This window comes from Chiloscyllium plagiosum, unplaced genomic scaffold, assembly GCF_037043375.1.
Source record: "Chiloscyllium plagiosum isolate Xiang-an unplaced genomic scaffold, Cpla_swu_hap1 HiC_scaffold_20, whole genome shotgun sequence".
Classification (NCBI taxonomy): Eukaryota; Metazoa; Chordata; class Chondrichthyes; order Orectolobiformes; family Hemiscylliidae; genus Chiloscyllium; species Chiloscyllium plagiosum.
The window spans coordinates 2,867,164-2,881,211 of NW_028270158.1; the positions used below are offsets into that span (position 1 = coordinate 2,867,164).

Sequence of the window (14,048 nt, forward strand, 5' to 3'; positions counted from 1 at the left end):
ATTTGTTTCATACCAAAAAAATCTGCTCACCCTCAATGAACCCACAACCCCTGACCTGGAAAGTAAGTACCATTATTAATTAGGCTGTAAGGGCTTTGCAGTATTTGAGATTGAGCTTATCCCTTTACCACCATGTAACCACAACTAAATTTGTTGTCTCTGTGGGCCAGCCCTTTATTTACAAATACACTTACATTGCATTAGTTCCAAAGATCCTGATAATATTGTGGCAGGATTGAACATACTTTTGTACATTCACAATTAGCACCAGTTGATTATTTGGCAAAGTGTATATTCAATGTGAAAAGCCAGTATCTTTGCAAGAAAACATCCTGCATCATGAATACTGAATTTTGCAAGAAGCTTTTATTTTGAAACATGTACAATCATACAGTCATACAGCACAGAAACAGACTCTTCAGTCCAACTTGTCCATACCAACCAGGATTCCCAAACTAAACTAGTCCCATTTGCCTGCATTTGGCCCATATATTTCTAAACCTTTCTTATTCACGTACTTGTCCAAATGTCTTGTAAAAGTTGTAATTGTACTCGTCTCTACTTCTGCCAGTTCATTCCATATACGTACCACCCTCTGTGTGAAAAAGTTACCTCTCAGGTCCCTTTTAAATATTTTCCTTTTCACCCCAAACTGATGCCCTCTAGTTTAAACTCCCCTACTCTAGGAAAAAGACCTTGGCTATTCATATTGTCTGTGCCTTTCATGATTTTATAAATATCTAAAAGTCACCTCTCAACCTCCAACACTCCAGTGAAAGAAATCCCAGCCTATCCAGCCTCTCCTTATAATGCAGATCCTCCATTCCCGGGAACATCCTTCCAAATGTTTTCTGGACCTTTTCCAATTTAACAATATCCTTTTTACAGCAGGGCAACCGGAACTGTACACAATACTCCAAACGTGGCCTCACCAATATCCTGTACAACTGCAATATGATGCCCTAGCTCCTATACTTAATGGTCTGAACAATGATGATAAGTGTGCCAAAAGTCTTCTTAATCACCCTGTCTGTCTTCACTGGAGCATAGGAGGTTGAGCGATGCCCTAATAGAGATTTGTAAAATCATGAGGGGCAAAGATAAATTGAATAGCAAAGCTCTTTTTAAGACCATAAGACCATAAGACATAGGAGTGGAAGTAAGGCCATTCGGCCCATCAAGTCCACTCCGCCATTCAATCATGGCTGATGCGCATTTCAGCTCCACTTAGCAGCGTTCTCCCCGTAGCCCTTAATTCCTCGAGACAACAAGAATCTATCAATCTCGGCCTTGAAGACATTTAGCGTCCCGGCTTCCACTGCACTCCGTGGCAATGAATTCCACAGGCCCACCACTCTCTGGCTGAAGAAATGCCTCCGCATTTCTGTTCTGAAATGACCCCCTCTAATTCTAAGGCTGTGTCCACGGGTCCTAGTCTCCTCGTTTAACTGAAACAATTTCCTAGCATCCACCTTTTCCAAGCCATATATTATTTTGTACGTCTCTATTAAGTCTCCCCTTAATCTTCTAAACTCCAACGAATACAATCCCAGTATCCTCAGCCGTTCCTCATATGTTAGACCTGTCATTCCAGGGATCATCCGTGTGAATCTCCGCTGGACACGTTCCAGTGCCAGTATGTCCTTCCTGAGGTGTGGGGACCAAAACTGGACACAGTACTCCAAATGGGGCCTAACCAGAGCTTTATAAAGTCTTAGTAGTACATCTCTGCTTTTATATTCCAACCCTCTTGAGATAAGAGACAACATTGCATTCGCTTTCTTAATCACGGACTCAACCTGCATGTTTACCTTTAGAGAATCCTGGACTAGCACTCCCAAATCCCTTTGTGCTTTGGCTTTATTAATTTTCTCACCATTTAGAAAGTAGTCTATGCTTTTATTCTTTTTGCCAAAGTGCAAGACCTCGCACTTGCTCACGTTAAATTCCATCAGCCATTTCCTGGACCACTCTCCCAACCTGTCAAGATCCTTCTGCAGCCTCCCCACTTCCTCAGTACTACCTGCCTGTCCACCTAACTTCGTATCATCGGCAAACTTCGCGAGAATGCCCCCGGTTCCCTCATCCAAATCGTTAATATATAATGCGAACAGCTGTGGCCCCAGCACCGAACCCTGCGGGACACCGCTCGTCACCGGCTGCCATTCTGAAAAAGAACCTTTTATCCCAACTCTCTGCCTTCTGTTAGACAGCCAATCCTCAATCCATCCCAGCAGCTCACCTTGAACACCATGGGCCCTCACCTTGCTCAGCAGCCTCCCGTGTGGCACCTTATCAAAGGCCTTTTGAAAGTCTAGATAGACCACATCCACTGGGTTTCCCTGGTCTAACCTACTTGTTACCTCTTCAAAAAATTCCAACAGGTTTGTCAGGCATGACCTCCCTTTACTAAATCCATGTTGACTTGTTCTAATCAGACTCTGCTCTTCCAAGAATTTAGAAACCTCATCCTTAATGATAGATTCTAGAATTTTACCAACAACCGAGGTTAAGCTGATTGGCCTATAATTTTCCATCTTTTGCCTTGATCCTTTCTTGAACAAGGGGGTTACAACAGCCATCTTCCAATCATCCGGGACCTTTCCTGACTCCAGTGACTCTTGAAAGATCTCAACCAATGCCTCTGCTATTTCCTCAGCCACCTCTCTCAGAACTCTAGGGTGTATCCCATCGGGGCCAGGAGATTTATCAATTTTCCTAGAGTAGGGAAGTTCAAAAATAGAAGGTATATTTTTAAGGTGAGAGGAGAAAGATTTAGGAGGACCTCAGAAGCAACATTTTCACACAGACAATGGTTCCTATGAGGAATTAAGTGGTAGATGCAGGTACAATACAACATTTGAAAGACATTTGGACAGGTACATGAACAGGAAAAGTTTAAAGGGATTTGGGCCAAACGCAGGCAAATGGGACTAGTTTAGTTTGGGAAACTTGGTCGGCATGGATGAGTTGGACCAAAGCATCTGCTTCCGTGCCATATGACTCTATTCTCAATGATGCTACTCAGTAAAGCGTAAATCTTCAGCAACATTGTATTAAATTTACATTATTACAATAAAGCAGCTCATCCTCCAAGCTTTTCCCCACATGGTTAATGCTCTGCAACCTAAAAAGGGTAAAAATAAAGCTTTTTAGTAAGAGCTTCCAACTAACCAAGGAACATCACACCAAATCCAAAACCCTGCTATGAAAACCTTGTTCACATTTTGAGCTAAATTGTATCACAGCAGCCAAGACAAGCCACAACTTTCAAAAACTCTATGTCCTGATGTTAATGGTTCCATTTCAAAAGAATCCAGGATCTGAAGAGAGATTTTACCAAGAAGTAATCAGTTCTTCCTTTGGCTGTACTTAATATATATTCAGGTTCTGTTGAAATATGTCCATTAGTTTTTGAGATATTTGTTTATAGCTGAACAGATCGATAGGGACAAAAACCATTACTTTTCCTCACCTTCAATGGTGAAAGTAATAAAATTAGCTATAATTTATTTCAGAATAATATGCTGTAACAAATAGTGACATTATGGTGTTTCAAAATAGTACCAACATTTAAAAAATGGTATTTGTTTGTTCTTGCGGGTTTCAAAATTGTAATTTCCTCTTGATTAGTAGCATGTAATACAAAGGAATTGACAGTGTTTGATGTTGGATTCTGGTCCATACTAGAAGAAGCAATAGCGACCAAAATTCAAACACCAAGCGCATTTTAAAAAGCGCACTTATGGAATGTTCTGTGCACACAATTAATGTTATATTCCCATGGGTTGAACAATGCACCTCATTGAAAATAGTGCACAATATTGTTGCCATGTGTTATGGATATAAAATAGGAAAGTAAAAAGGAGAATTGAGAACAATTGATTTGAGTGCAAAAGAAAGTGCTTAAGGCAGAAACCGTTCTGACCGAGAGCATTCAATGCTACGCTTGTTATCAAAGTTAATTCAGATTCAATACCTATCTTTCAGGGAGCTTACTTGCTTATAGGAGCTTGTATAATCTGATACTGCAGGTTTTTTTCCCAGCGTCAATGTACTTCGATGCATGGCTCTGGTACCAAAGTGGCTCACAGGCTGCATCTCCTTTGCAACATTTGTCCTGTAAGGTTGGTCCCTGACAACAGTCATTTCCTTGGCCTGGTCAGTGAGAACTGTGTGGGTGCAGCAGCCTTTGCCAAACCCAGTTAATATTTGTGTCCATTCATGATTTGACATCTTGTAAATTTAATCTGTAAATGATACATAAAAAGCACATTTAATTTGAATATACCATATTTATAAGTTCCTATGCTGAATTAATATCTTCAAGTCAACAAATGGTCAAACTGTGTAATTTCCTGATTTGAAAAGCTTTTCTCACTAATAGCATTTGATTGTATAGTTCATTGAGGACATTATAAATTGCTAATGGAACGAATTATAGATTGTTGAGTAATAAATTTGGAATTTAATTAGCTTGTTTAACATCTTAAGCTACTAATGCAGAGCTCAAGCAAGTCAAAGAATTCTGTCTGCATTGTTAGTCTTTATTTTTAGCCTCTTTCAACTCACTCAATAAAAAGCTGGAAAGAAGAAAATACTTGGTGATAATATTTATCTATATTCCTGAATTCAACAAATTTTTGCCATATTTTGTAAAACCAATAGAAGACAGTCATCTCATGCTGCTTTTTGCTGATCTAGAGATAAAAAATTACCACCACCTATCACCCTTCAAAAATCTTTGAAACAAAGCTTCCCCAGTTAAGCTCAGGATTTTCTGCATTTAATCTATGTGGCCTTGGAGAGCCGTGACCAGTGCAATGCAGCTGTAACAAGGACAGAAGTTCTTCAGACCTGAATTCTCACTGACTGTTTTGAAGAAGAGACACTGGGCAAAGCATTAACTCTGCTTTCTCTCCACGGATGGTAGCATCCGTGGAGAGAAAGCAGAGTTAATGCTTTGCCCAGTGTCTCTTCTTCAAAACAGTCAGTGAGAATTCAGGTCTGAAGAAGGATCGTCGGACCACACACAGACCAGATAGTTAACTACAGAAGCTATCATCCCACACCCACAAACGGAGCTGCATCAGGACATTATTTAAACAGGCCACAATACACTGGACCCAGGAACTATGAGCAGAAGGAAATTACCTACACAGCATATTTAAGATAAACACCTGATAAACACAGTCCGCCGATTCTGAAACAACAAACCCAAACAAGTAGACACTACCCTGATCCCTTGGCATCATGGTAGCCCACAAACCTACCAACACACTGAAGCAGCTACTGATGAACCTAAAGGACCCTGCACCAACAACCAGCAAAACACGTCATTTCCAAAATGCCCTGCAAGGACTGTAAAAACCATTACATTGGACAGACAGGCAGGAAACTAGCCACCAGGATACACAAACACCAATTAGCCACCAAAAGATATGACCCACTCTCACTAGTATCCATACATTCATATGAACAAGGACACCACTGTGACTGGGAACAACACATCCATCCTAGGACAGGCTAAACAGAGACACGCACGGGAATTCCTGGAAGCCTGGCATTCAAACTGGAACTCCATCAATAAACACATTGATTTGGACCCCATTTACCAACCTCTGAGAAAAAGAACCAGAAATGATATCACCCACCTCAAGAGACCAAGACACATAAATAGAAAGCGGGACAGAACACCAGCGCTTCACCGGAGGCTCACTGATGATGTTACCGAGCATGGTGACAAAACATCTGAAAACAAACCTACCAGCTCAGCGAGCAAATGTACAACCTGAGGATCATCAAACTCAAAACACTGACTTTGCTTTCTCTCCACAGGTGCTGCTGAACATGCTGAGTTTCTTCAGCATTTTCTGTTTGTGTTTCTGATTTCCATCATCTGCAGTTCTTTATTTTACTGTAGTGCAACTACCATGTCCTGTTTCTAAGGTACAATCTGCACAGTCAATCACTCCTCTCGTTAGGGAGCAATAGCAGAAATAAGAATGTGGCTATCACTGTCATCACCACTGGGGACTAAATCTAACAGCAACCTACAGAATGAACATGTAGTTAAAGGTGAAAAATCAGTTGTCTGAGCTGCTCTGTCAGATGTCCTGCTGCTCCAGAAACTGGAGTAAACTGGTATCTCGTGAGATTCTGCATTCAAATACAAAGAATATAAATTAAATATGTAAGTGATGGATACTCACTAAAAGTAATGGAAAAGAAATACTTTCAAGTGGAAGTGATTTTTGTCTCACTAAAAACTGAAAGATTTGTAGATGTTGGAAATGAGAAACAAAAATGAAACAAATTGCTGGAAAAGCTCAGCAGGTCTGGCAGCATCTGTAGAATGAAATCAGAGTTAATGATTCAGATCTAGTGACCCTTCTTTAGAACTTTAAGTCTTATTTACCTCCAAGGATTCAGTCTTGCAATGAAATTAATTTGTAAGTATGGTGTATCATTCTTAGATGGACCTCTGTCCAAACAGAAATGTCCATCAGTTATCCTATCTTAGAATTAAATGTATGGTTTAAAGCATAACCATTTGTAAGCTGACATTCTCAACATCTTCCTGAGAGTCACAACCTAACTACGGTAAGGATAGCTACTGCTGCCATAATCTCCAAATTTCAGCATCTTACACCATCTTTCCAGAAAAACAAACAAGACTTCTCTTTAATCTTTACAGTTATGTCACTTGGGCCTGTTGTTAAGCAGATTTCAGAATAGGTCATATAACTTCCCCCCACTTCATTTTACCCTTCCAAAACAAGATTGCAGTTGTAATATAGAGGAAATAAAAGACAGAAAAGAGAGAAAGAAAAATTTGATAAGATTTCCAGCAATTCATTGTCATGTTTTTATTCATTTTCTGGGTCACAGATATTCCTTGTCAATTATTAGCAATTATCATGAAATTGAAAAGGTACTTTGGCTGCAAATTACCGAACTTACTCTCTTTGAAGACATTATGGACAGCCTTTCAGGAGTCTGAGTCATTTTCTGTATAATGCCTGTTCAACGGTCTACGTAGTACCACAGCATTAATATAGCTATCCAATAGAGTCTTTGGTCAATGACTTTACCCCTGAAATATTGATGGTGGGGTATTTGGCAATGGTAAGGAACTTGTTTTAATGGACATAGTTGCTACTTGTCTGGTATGAATATTACTTGGCATTTATCATCCTGAGACTAGATGTTCTCCAGAACCTGTTACAAGCCAGCATTGTCTATTTCATTATCTGAGGAATTGCAAATAGAGCTAAACACCAGTACATTTGTCAGTGAAGAACTCCACTTCTGACCTTATGATCGAGGGAAGGTCATTGTTGAAACAGCTGAAGAAATCTGATCCTAATATACTGTTGTGAGGAATTGCTGTAGTATGTCCAGAGACTAGAATGATGCGTCACTTTGATTCCATTAGATCAGGCTAGATTTGAACCAAGGGGCAGAAGGGGAGTTTCCTAGTCCACAGAACTTTCCAATGTTGCTGTTAAATTTTTTTTTAGATCAAAATCAGAATTGGAAAACAGAAACAAACAAATATGAAGCAAGGAAGTGTTAACTAGGCAGTGAACTGAAATATTCAATATCTCAATAGACAATAGGTGCAGGAGTAGGCCATTCAGCCCTTCGAGCCTGCAACACCGTTCAATATAATCATGGCTGATCATTCCTAATCAGTATCCTGTTGCTGCCTTATCTCCATAACCCTTGATTCCACTATCTTTGAGAGCTCTATCCAACTCCTTCTTAAATGAATCCAGAGAGTGGGCCTCCACTGCCCTCTGGGGCAGAGCATTCCACACAGCCACCACTCTCTGGGTGAAGAAGTTTCTCCTGAGCTCTGTCCTAAATGGTCTACCCCGTATTTTTAAGCTGTGTCCTCTGGTTCGGCATTCACCCATCAGTGGAAATATGTTTCCTACTGCCAGAGTGTCCAATCCTTTCATAATCTTATACGTCTCAATCAGATCCCCTCTCAATCTTCGAAACTCAAGGGTATACAAGCCCAGTCGCTTCAGTCTTTCAGTGTAAGGTAATCCTGCCATTCCAGGAATTGACCTCGTGAACCTACGCTGCACTCCCTCAATAGCCAGAATGTCTTTTCTCAAATTTGGAGACCAGAACGGCACACAGTACTCCAGGTGTGGTCTCACCAGGGCCCTGTACAGCTGCAGAAGCACCTCTTTGCTTCTATACTCAATTCCTCTTGTTATGAAGGCCAGCATCCTATTAGCCTTCTTCACTACCTGCTGTACCTGCATGCTTGCCTTCATTGACTGGTGTACAAGAACACCCAGATCTCTCTGTACTGCCCCTTTACATAAATTGATTCCATTGAGGTAGTAGTCTGCCTTCCTGTTCTTGCTACCAAAGTGGATAACCATACATTTATCCACATTAAACTGCATCTCCCATGCATCTGCCCACTCACCTAACTTGTCCAGGTCACCCTGTAATCTCCTAACATCCTCATCACTTTTCACCCTACCACCCAGCTTTGTATCATCAGCAAATTTGCTAATGTTATTGCTGATACCATCTTCTATATCATTAACATATATTGTAAAAAGCTGTGGTCCCAGCACGGATCCCTGCGGTACCCCACTGGTCACTGCCTGCCATTTTGAAATGGAGCCGTTTATCACTACCCTGTTTCCTATTAGCCAACCAATTTTCAATCCAATCTAGTACTTTGCCCCCAATACCATGCACCCTAATTTTACTCACTAACCTCCTGTGTGGGACTTTATCAAAAGCTTTCTGAAAGTCCAGGTACACTACATCTACTGAATTTCCCTCGTCCAACTTCATAGTTACATCCTCAAAAAATTCAAGAAAATTAGTCAAGCATGATTTCCCCTTCATAAATCCATGCTGACTCTGTCCTATCCTGTTACTACTATCCAGAATTTCATCCTTTATAATAGACTCCAGCATCTTTCCCACCACTGAGGTCAGACTAACTGGTCTATAAATACCTGCTTTCTCTCGCCCACCTTTCTTAAAAAGTGGTATAACATTAGCCACCCTCCAATCCTCAGGAACCGACCCTGAATCTATCAAACTCTGGAAAATAATCACCAACGCATCCACGATTTCCCGAGCCACCTCCTTCAGTACCCTGGGATGCAGACCATCAGGCCCCGGAGACTTATCAACCTTCAGACCTAACAGCCTCTCCAACACCAAATCCTGGCAAATATAAATTCCCTTAAGTTCAGGTCCTTCAGCCACTGTTACCTCAGGGAGATTGCTTGTGTCTTCCGAAGTGAACACAGATCTGAAGTACCCATTTAATTCCTCTGCCATTTCTTTGTTCCTAGTAATATATTCCCCTGTTTCTGTCTTCAAGGGCCCAATTTTTGTCCTAACCATTTTTTTGCCTTGCACATACCTAAAAAAGCTTTTACTATCCTCCTTAATATTCTTGGCCAGTTTACTTCGTACCTCATTTTTCCTCTGCGTATTTCCTTCTTAGTAATCCTCTGTTGCTCTTTAAAAGCTTCCCAGTCCTCAGTTTTCCCACTTATCTTAGCTATGTTATACTTTTTCTCTTTTAACTTTATATGTTTCTTTACTTCCCTCGTCAGCCACGGGCACCCATGCCTCCTCCTGGGATCTTTCTTCCTTTTAGGAATGAACTGATCCTGCAACTTCTGCATTATACACAGAAATATCCGCCATTGTTTCTCCACGGTCATCCCTGCTAAGGTATTGCACCATTGAACTTTGGCCAGCTCCTCCCTCATAGCTCCATAATTCCATTTATTCAACAGAAGTACTGTCACTTCCGACTGTACCCTCTCCCTCTCAAATTGCAGATTGAACCATTGAACCACAAGTCTCATTGAACCAAGATTGACATTACAGGTGATTCCAATACCGAATGTGTCTGGGGAAAAAAACCTGCCTGTACAGAGCAGGCAGATGGCTTTGAAATTTCCTCATAGTGACATAATGATTTCATCAGTAGGGCTCCATGTGACTATCATTTTCAACTGGAAGTATCTTTACATTCTAATGGTCACTTACAAACACTTTCGGGTCATAAACTTCACTGATAGCGCACACAGTCTATTTGATAAATGTAGAACAATAAATAAAAAAAATGCCTTGGTTCAGTCTGGCAATATTTTTGACTTCTCCACACATACTAATGACATGCACAGTGAGTCTTCCAGTTTTAAACACTTCAGCAGCTGGTCTGCCCTGGCATTCGGCCCATTAGCTTTCCACTCAGTTTACGGACATTCAACAGGTGCTGGACACCAACTTTTAACACACAGTACTCTCCATCTCCACAACCAACAGGTTACTCTAATACTATATGATCTGAGATGTGGTAACATTATCCACAATAACACTTCATACTGCTAAGAGTATCCTTCACCCATCATTATAACTGACCCTCATTATATACTGTGAACATAAAATTGTCCTGAATTTTTTTTGTACATTTGCTTGAAGATAAATATTAATTGTCAAGGTACTCTCAAATGCAGTGATCATGAAAGTTTTCTCAAAAAGAAACAAAATAATGAGTACTGGGAAGTATTACAGCCAGATTACACTGGGAAACAGTTTAACTGAGACCCTCAGATTGGTCACGCTGGTGATGAGCAAACGTGCAGGCCTGGGAAAGGAACTTGTTAACTCCCTCTGACACAGTGGGTTATGTTTCACTGATCACACTGCACCTTCAAGCATCGCACAACCCAGCACCTGGTTTTTGTATTTATTCACTTGTGTCGCTAGCTGGAATGGCACTTCTTGTGCATCTCTAGTTGCCCTTGAGAGGGAATGGCATTTTCCACCTTCTCCCATCTCAACCAGACCCTACATTTCCCTCCCTCACGCACACTCAATCCCTTTCCCCCTTGCCCACATTCCATCCTGACAGAACAGATAAGGCCCTTTGGCCCACTATGTCTGTACTGAAAACAAATCCCATCTGCTAGCGCATGGTGCGTATCATTCTATTTCCTGCCTGTTCATGTGTCTGTCCAAATGTTTGTTAAATGTTGCTATTGCATCTAGTTCTACTATGTTCCCTGGCAGCACATTCCGGGCACCGACCACCCTCTGCATAAAGATCTTGCCACGCTCATCTCCTTTAAATATTTCCTTTCTTACCTTAAACCTCTGCCTCCTAGTATTTGACATCTGCTCCCTGAGACTGACACTGCCATTTTTTGGACAGGCCCACCAATCAGACAGAGATAGGGCCATCCCGGGGACAAAAGTCCAGCCTAGTGGACAGGTGGCAGCTGCTACCCTTGACAGTGCCAGTGTGGAAGCCGTGGGCCTTTCTCCGAAGGATACCCCTAGGAATATGAAAAGCGTGTTGCTGGAAAAGCACAGTAGGTCAGGCAGCATCCAAGGAGCAGGAGAATCAACGTTCCAGGTATAAGCACTTCATCAGGAATTCAGCCAATCATTCTAGATGAAGGGCTTATGCCCAAAATGTCGATTTTCCCGCTCCTCAGGTGCTGTCTGACTGGCTGTGCTTTTCCAGCACTGGACTTTTTGAGTCAGATCTCCAGTATCTGCAGTCCTCACTTTCTCCTAACCCCTAGGAGTACCAGCATCATGGAGAACCCATGCTATACGTTAGCAACTTGGAATGAGTGAGGGTTTGTGGAATGGTTGCAAAAAGAGGATAGCAGCTGAGTGGTTGAAGTGGGTGATGGGGTGGTTAGGGGAACATTGACCACGAGCCTGCTTATGCAGAATCTGATGAAGGTGGGAATGCATCAGAGTTCATGTGCAACACTATCCTGCTACCCTTGAATACCCATCCAATTCCAAGCACACCCCAACAAAAGCAGAAGATTCTGTCCCAGGGTTCAGGTCTACTGTGTTTGCAGGATTAGATAAACACAGTTCCTATTGTGCTGTAGTTACATATTCTGTGATAAAAAGTGAGTGAGTTAACATTTGTTTCACACGCCCAACTGTCCTTGAGAAGGTCGTGGCGAACCACTCCAGTTCAGTTAATGTAGGTGCACTCACAATGCCTTTAAGGATGGAATTCTAGGGGTTTAATCCAGTGAAGGTAAAGGAACAAGGGATACAGTTCCGAGTCAGGATGGTGTGTGGTTTGGAAGGGAACTTGCCAGTGGTGACGTTCTTATGTATCTGCTGGTATTTTGTTGTTGTAGAGTTCATGGTTTTGAAAATAGCTGTCTCAGGAGTCTTGGTAAATTATTGTTGCATATCTTGTAGATAGTAGATACTGCTGCCACTGAATGGTGGTGGTGGAGGGAATGATTGATTAGGGAAGGTGGATAGGGTGACAAATCAATGGTCTGCTTTGACTTAGACTCTTGAATCTACTAATAAGACCAGTCAGAATATTCTAACTGTAAAATCTTAGAGTTTGTGCAACTTTTTTTAAAAATTCATTCGTGGGATAAGAGTATCACTGACTAGGCTAGCATTTACTGCCCATCCCAGAGGGCAGATTAGAATCAACCACATTGCTGCGAGTCTGCAGTCACCTGTAGTCCAGAGCATGTAAGGATGGCAAGTTTCTTTCCCTAAAGGACAAGAGTGAACCAGATGAGCATCATCAGACTCTCAATTTAAATTCCACCATCTGCCGTGGTGGGATTCGAACCCAGGTCCCCAGAGCATTACCCATGTCTCTGCGTTATCAATCCAGTGGCAATGCCATAACGAGTGGATGAAACTGCTCAAGATAGTGGTCAATGTGATAAGTGTAAGGTCATCCCACAGAGTCAAATCAGAATATTTTATTGATGGTGAAAGACTGGCAACTGTGATGCACCAAATATATTCAGATGTCTTGGACATTCATCACTAAAAACCAGTGCACATTATTTTTTAAAAAATCATGATTAATAGAAACTTGGACTTTATTTCAGGAGGGGGTGGGACATAAATGAGGCTTTGCTTAAACAGAGCTTGTTCCACCCTCAGCTGGAATACTTATCAAGATCTGAATCTCCAGGAAACTATTTGTCGAGAGGGAGTCGCCCACAAATTTCCAAGAATACTTGTATAAAAACTGGCAAGTGAGTCCAGGCTGTTTAAATTTTGTGTATATTTTCTGTAGTTAGGAAGGTTATCAGATGATCCAACTAATGTTATCATAATTACAATATAGTACAGAGAAACGACATCTCTAGTGAGGTAAACTGAAACAAAAGCAGTGCTCGCTTGAAAATAGATGACGATAAATCACTTCTCTCAGAGGGTAGTGAACTTCCTCACAAATAGCTGTTGAGGCTGGGTCATTAAGAAGGTTTAAGGCTGAGATAGGCAGATTTTTAATAAGCAAAGGAATCAAGAGTTATGTGGAAAATGCAGGAAAGAGAAGTTGGGGATTTTCATATTAGCCATGATGTCATGGAATGACAGAGCATACTCGATGGGTAGAATGGCCTGTTTCTGCATCTACATCTTATGGCCTTAATTAGAACTCGAGCATTTAGGAGCGAAATCAGAAGGAGTCTTGTCGAAGCTGTACAAGATGTTGGTAAGGCCATACTTGGAGTTCTGTGTGCAGCCCTGATTGTCCTACTATAGAGTCAAAGAGTCATGCAGCACAGAAACAGACCTTTCAGTCCAACCAATCCATGCTGGACATAATCCCAAACTAAATTAGTTTCACCTGTCTGCTCCTAGCTCATGTCCCTCCAAACCTTTTCTATACACATACTTATCCAAGTGTCTTTTAAATGTTGTAATTGTGCCCACATCCACTACTTCCTCTGGAAGTGCATTCCACACGCGAACCAAGCTCTGTGTAAAAAAACTGCCTCTTGTGACTTTTTAAAATCTCTCTCCTCTTACTTTAAAAATGTTTTGAAATCCTCCATTCCAGAGAAAAGACAACTATCATTAACTCTATCTGTACCTCTCATTATTTTATAAACTTCTATCATGTCGCCTCTCAATCTCTTACAATCCAGAGAAAAAAGTCCCGGCCTATCCAGCCTTTCCTTATAACTCAAATCTTCCATACCCTGTAATATCTTGGTAAATCTCTTCAGAACCCTCTC

General features: G+C 41.3%; 1 protein-coding gene across 3 annotated transcripts in view; it reads right to left on the reverse strand.

Annotated features, from left to right (window-relative positions):
- The window catches only part of LOC122560905 (uncharacterized), a 54,694-nt gene that overhangs the window by 35,308 nt on the left and 5,338 nt on the right, over nt 1–14,048 (reverse strand). For 2 of the 3 annotated variants that reach the window (XM_087997590.1, XM_087997589.1), the window contains exon 2: nt 4,000–4,250. In XM_087997590.1, the coding sequence (XP_087853716.1) occupies nt 4,000–4,236 (237 nt within the window). In that variant the 5' untranslated portion in view covers nt 4,237–4,250. Of the gene's footprint in view, nt 1–3,999; nt 4,251–6,057; nt 6,160–14,048 lie in introns of all 3 variants that reach the window. The other variant, XM_087997588.1, reaches the window with a different exon arrangement.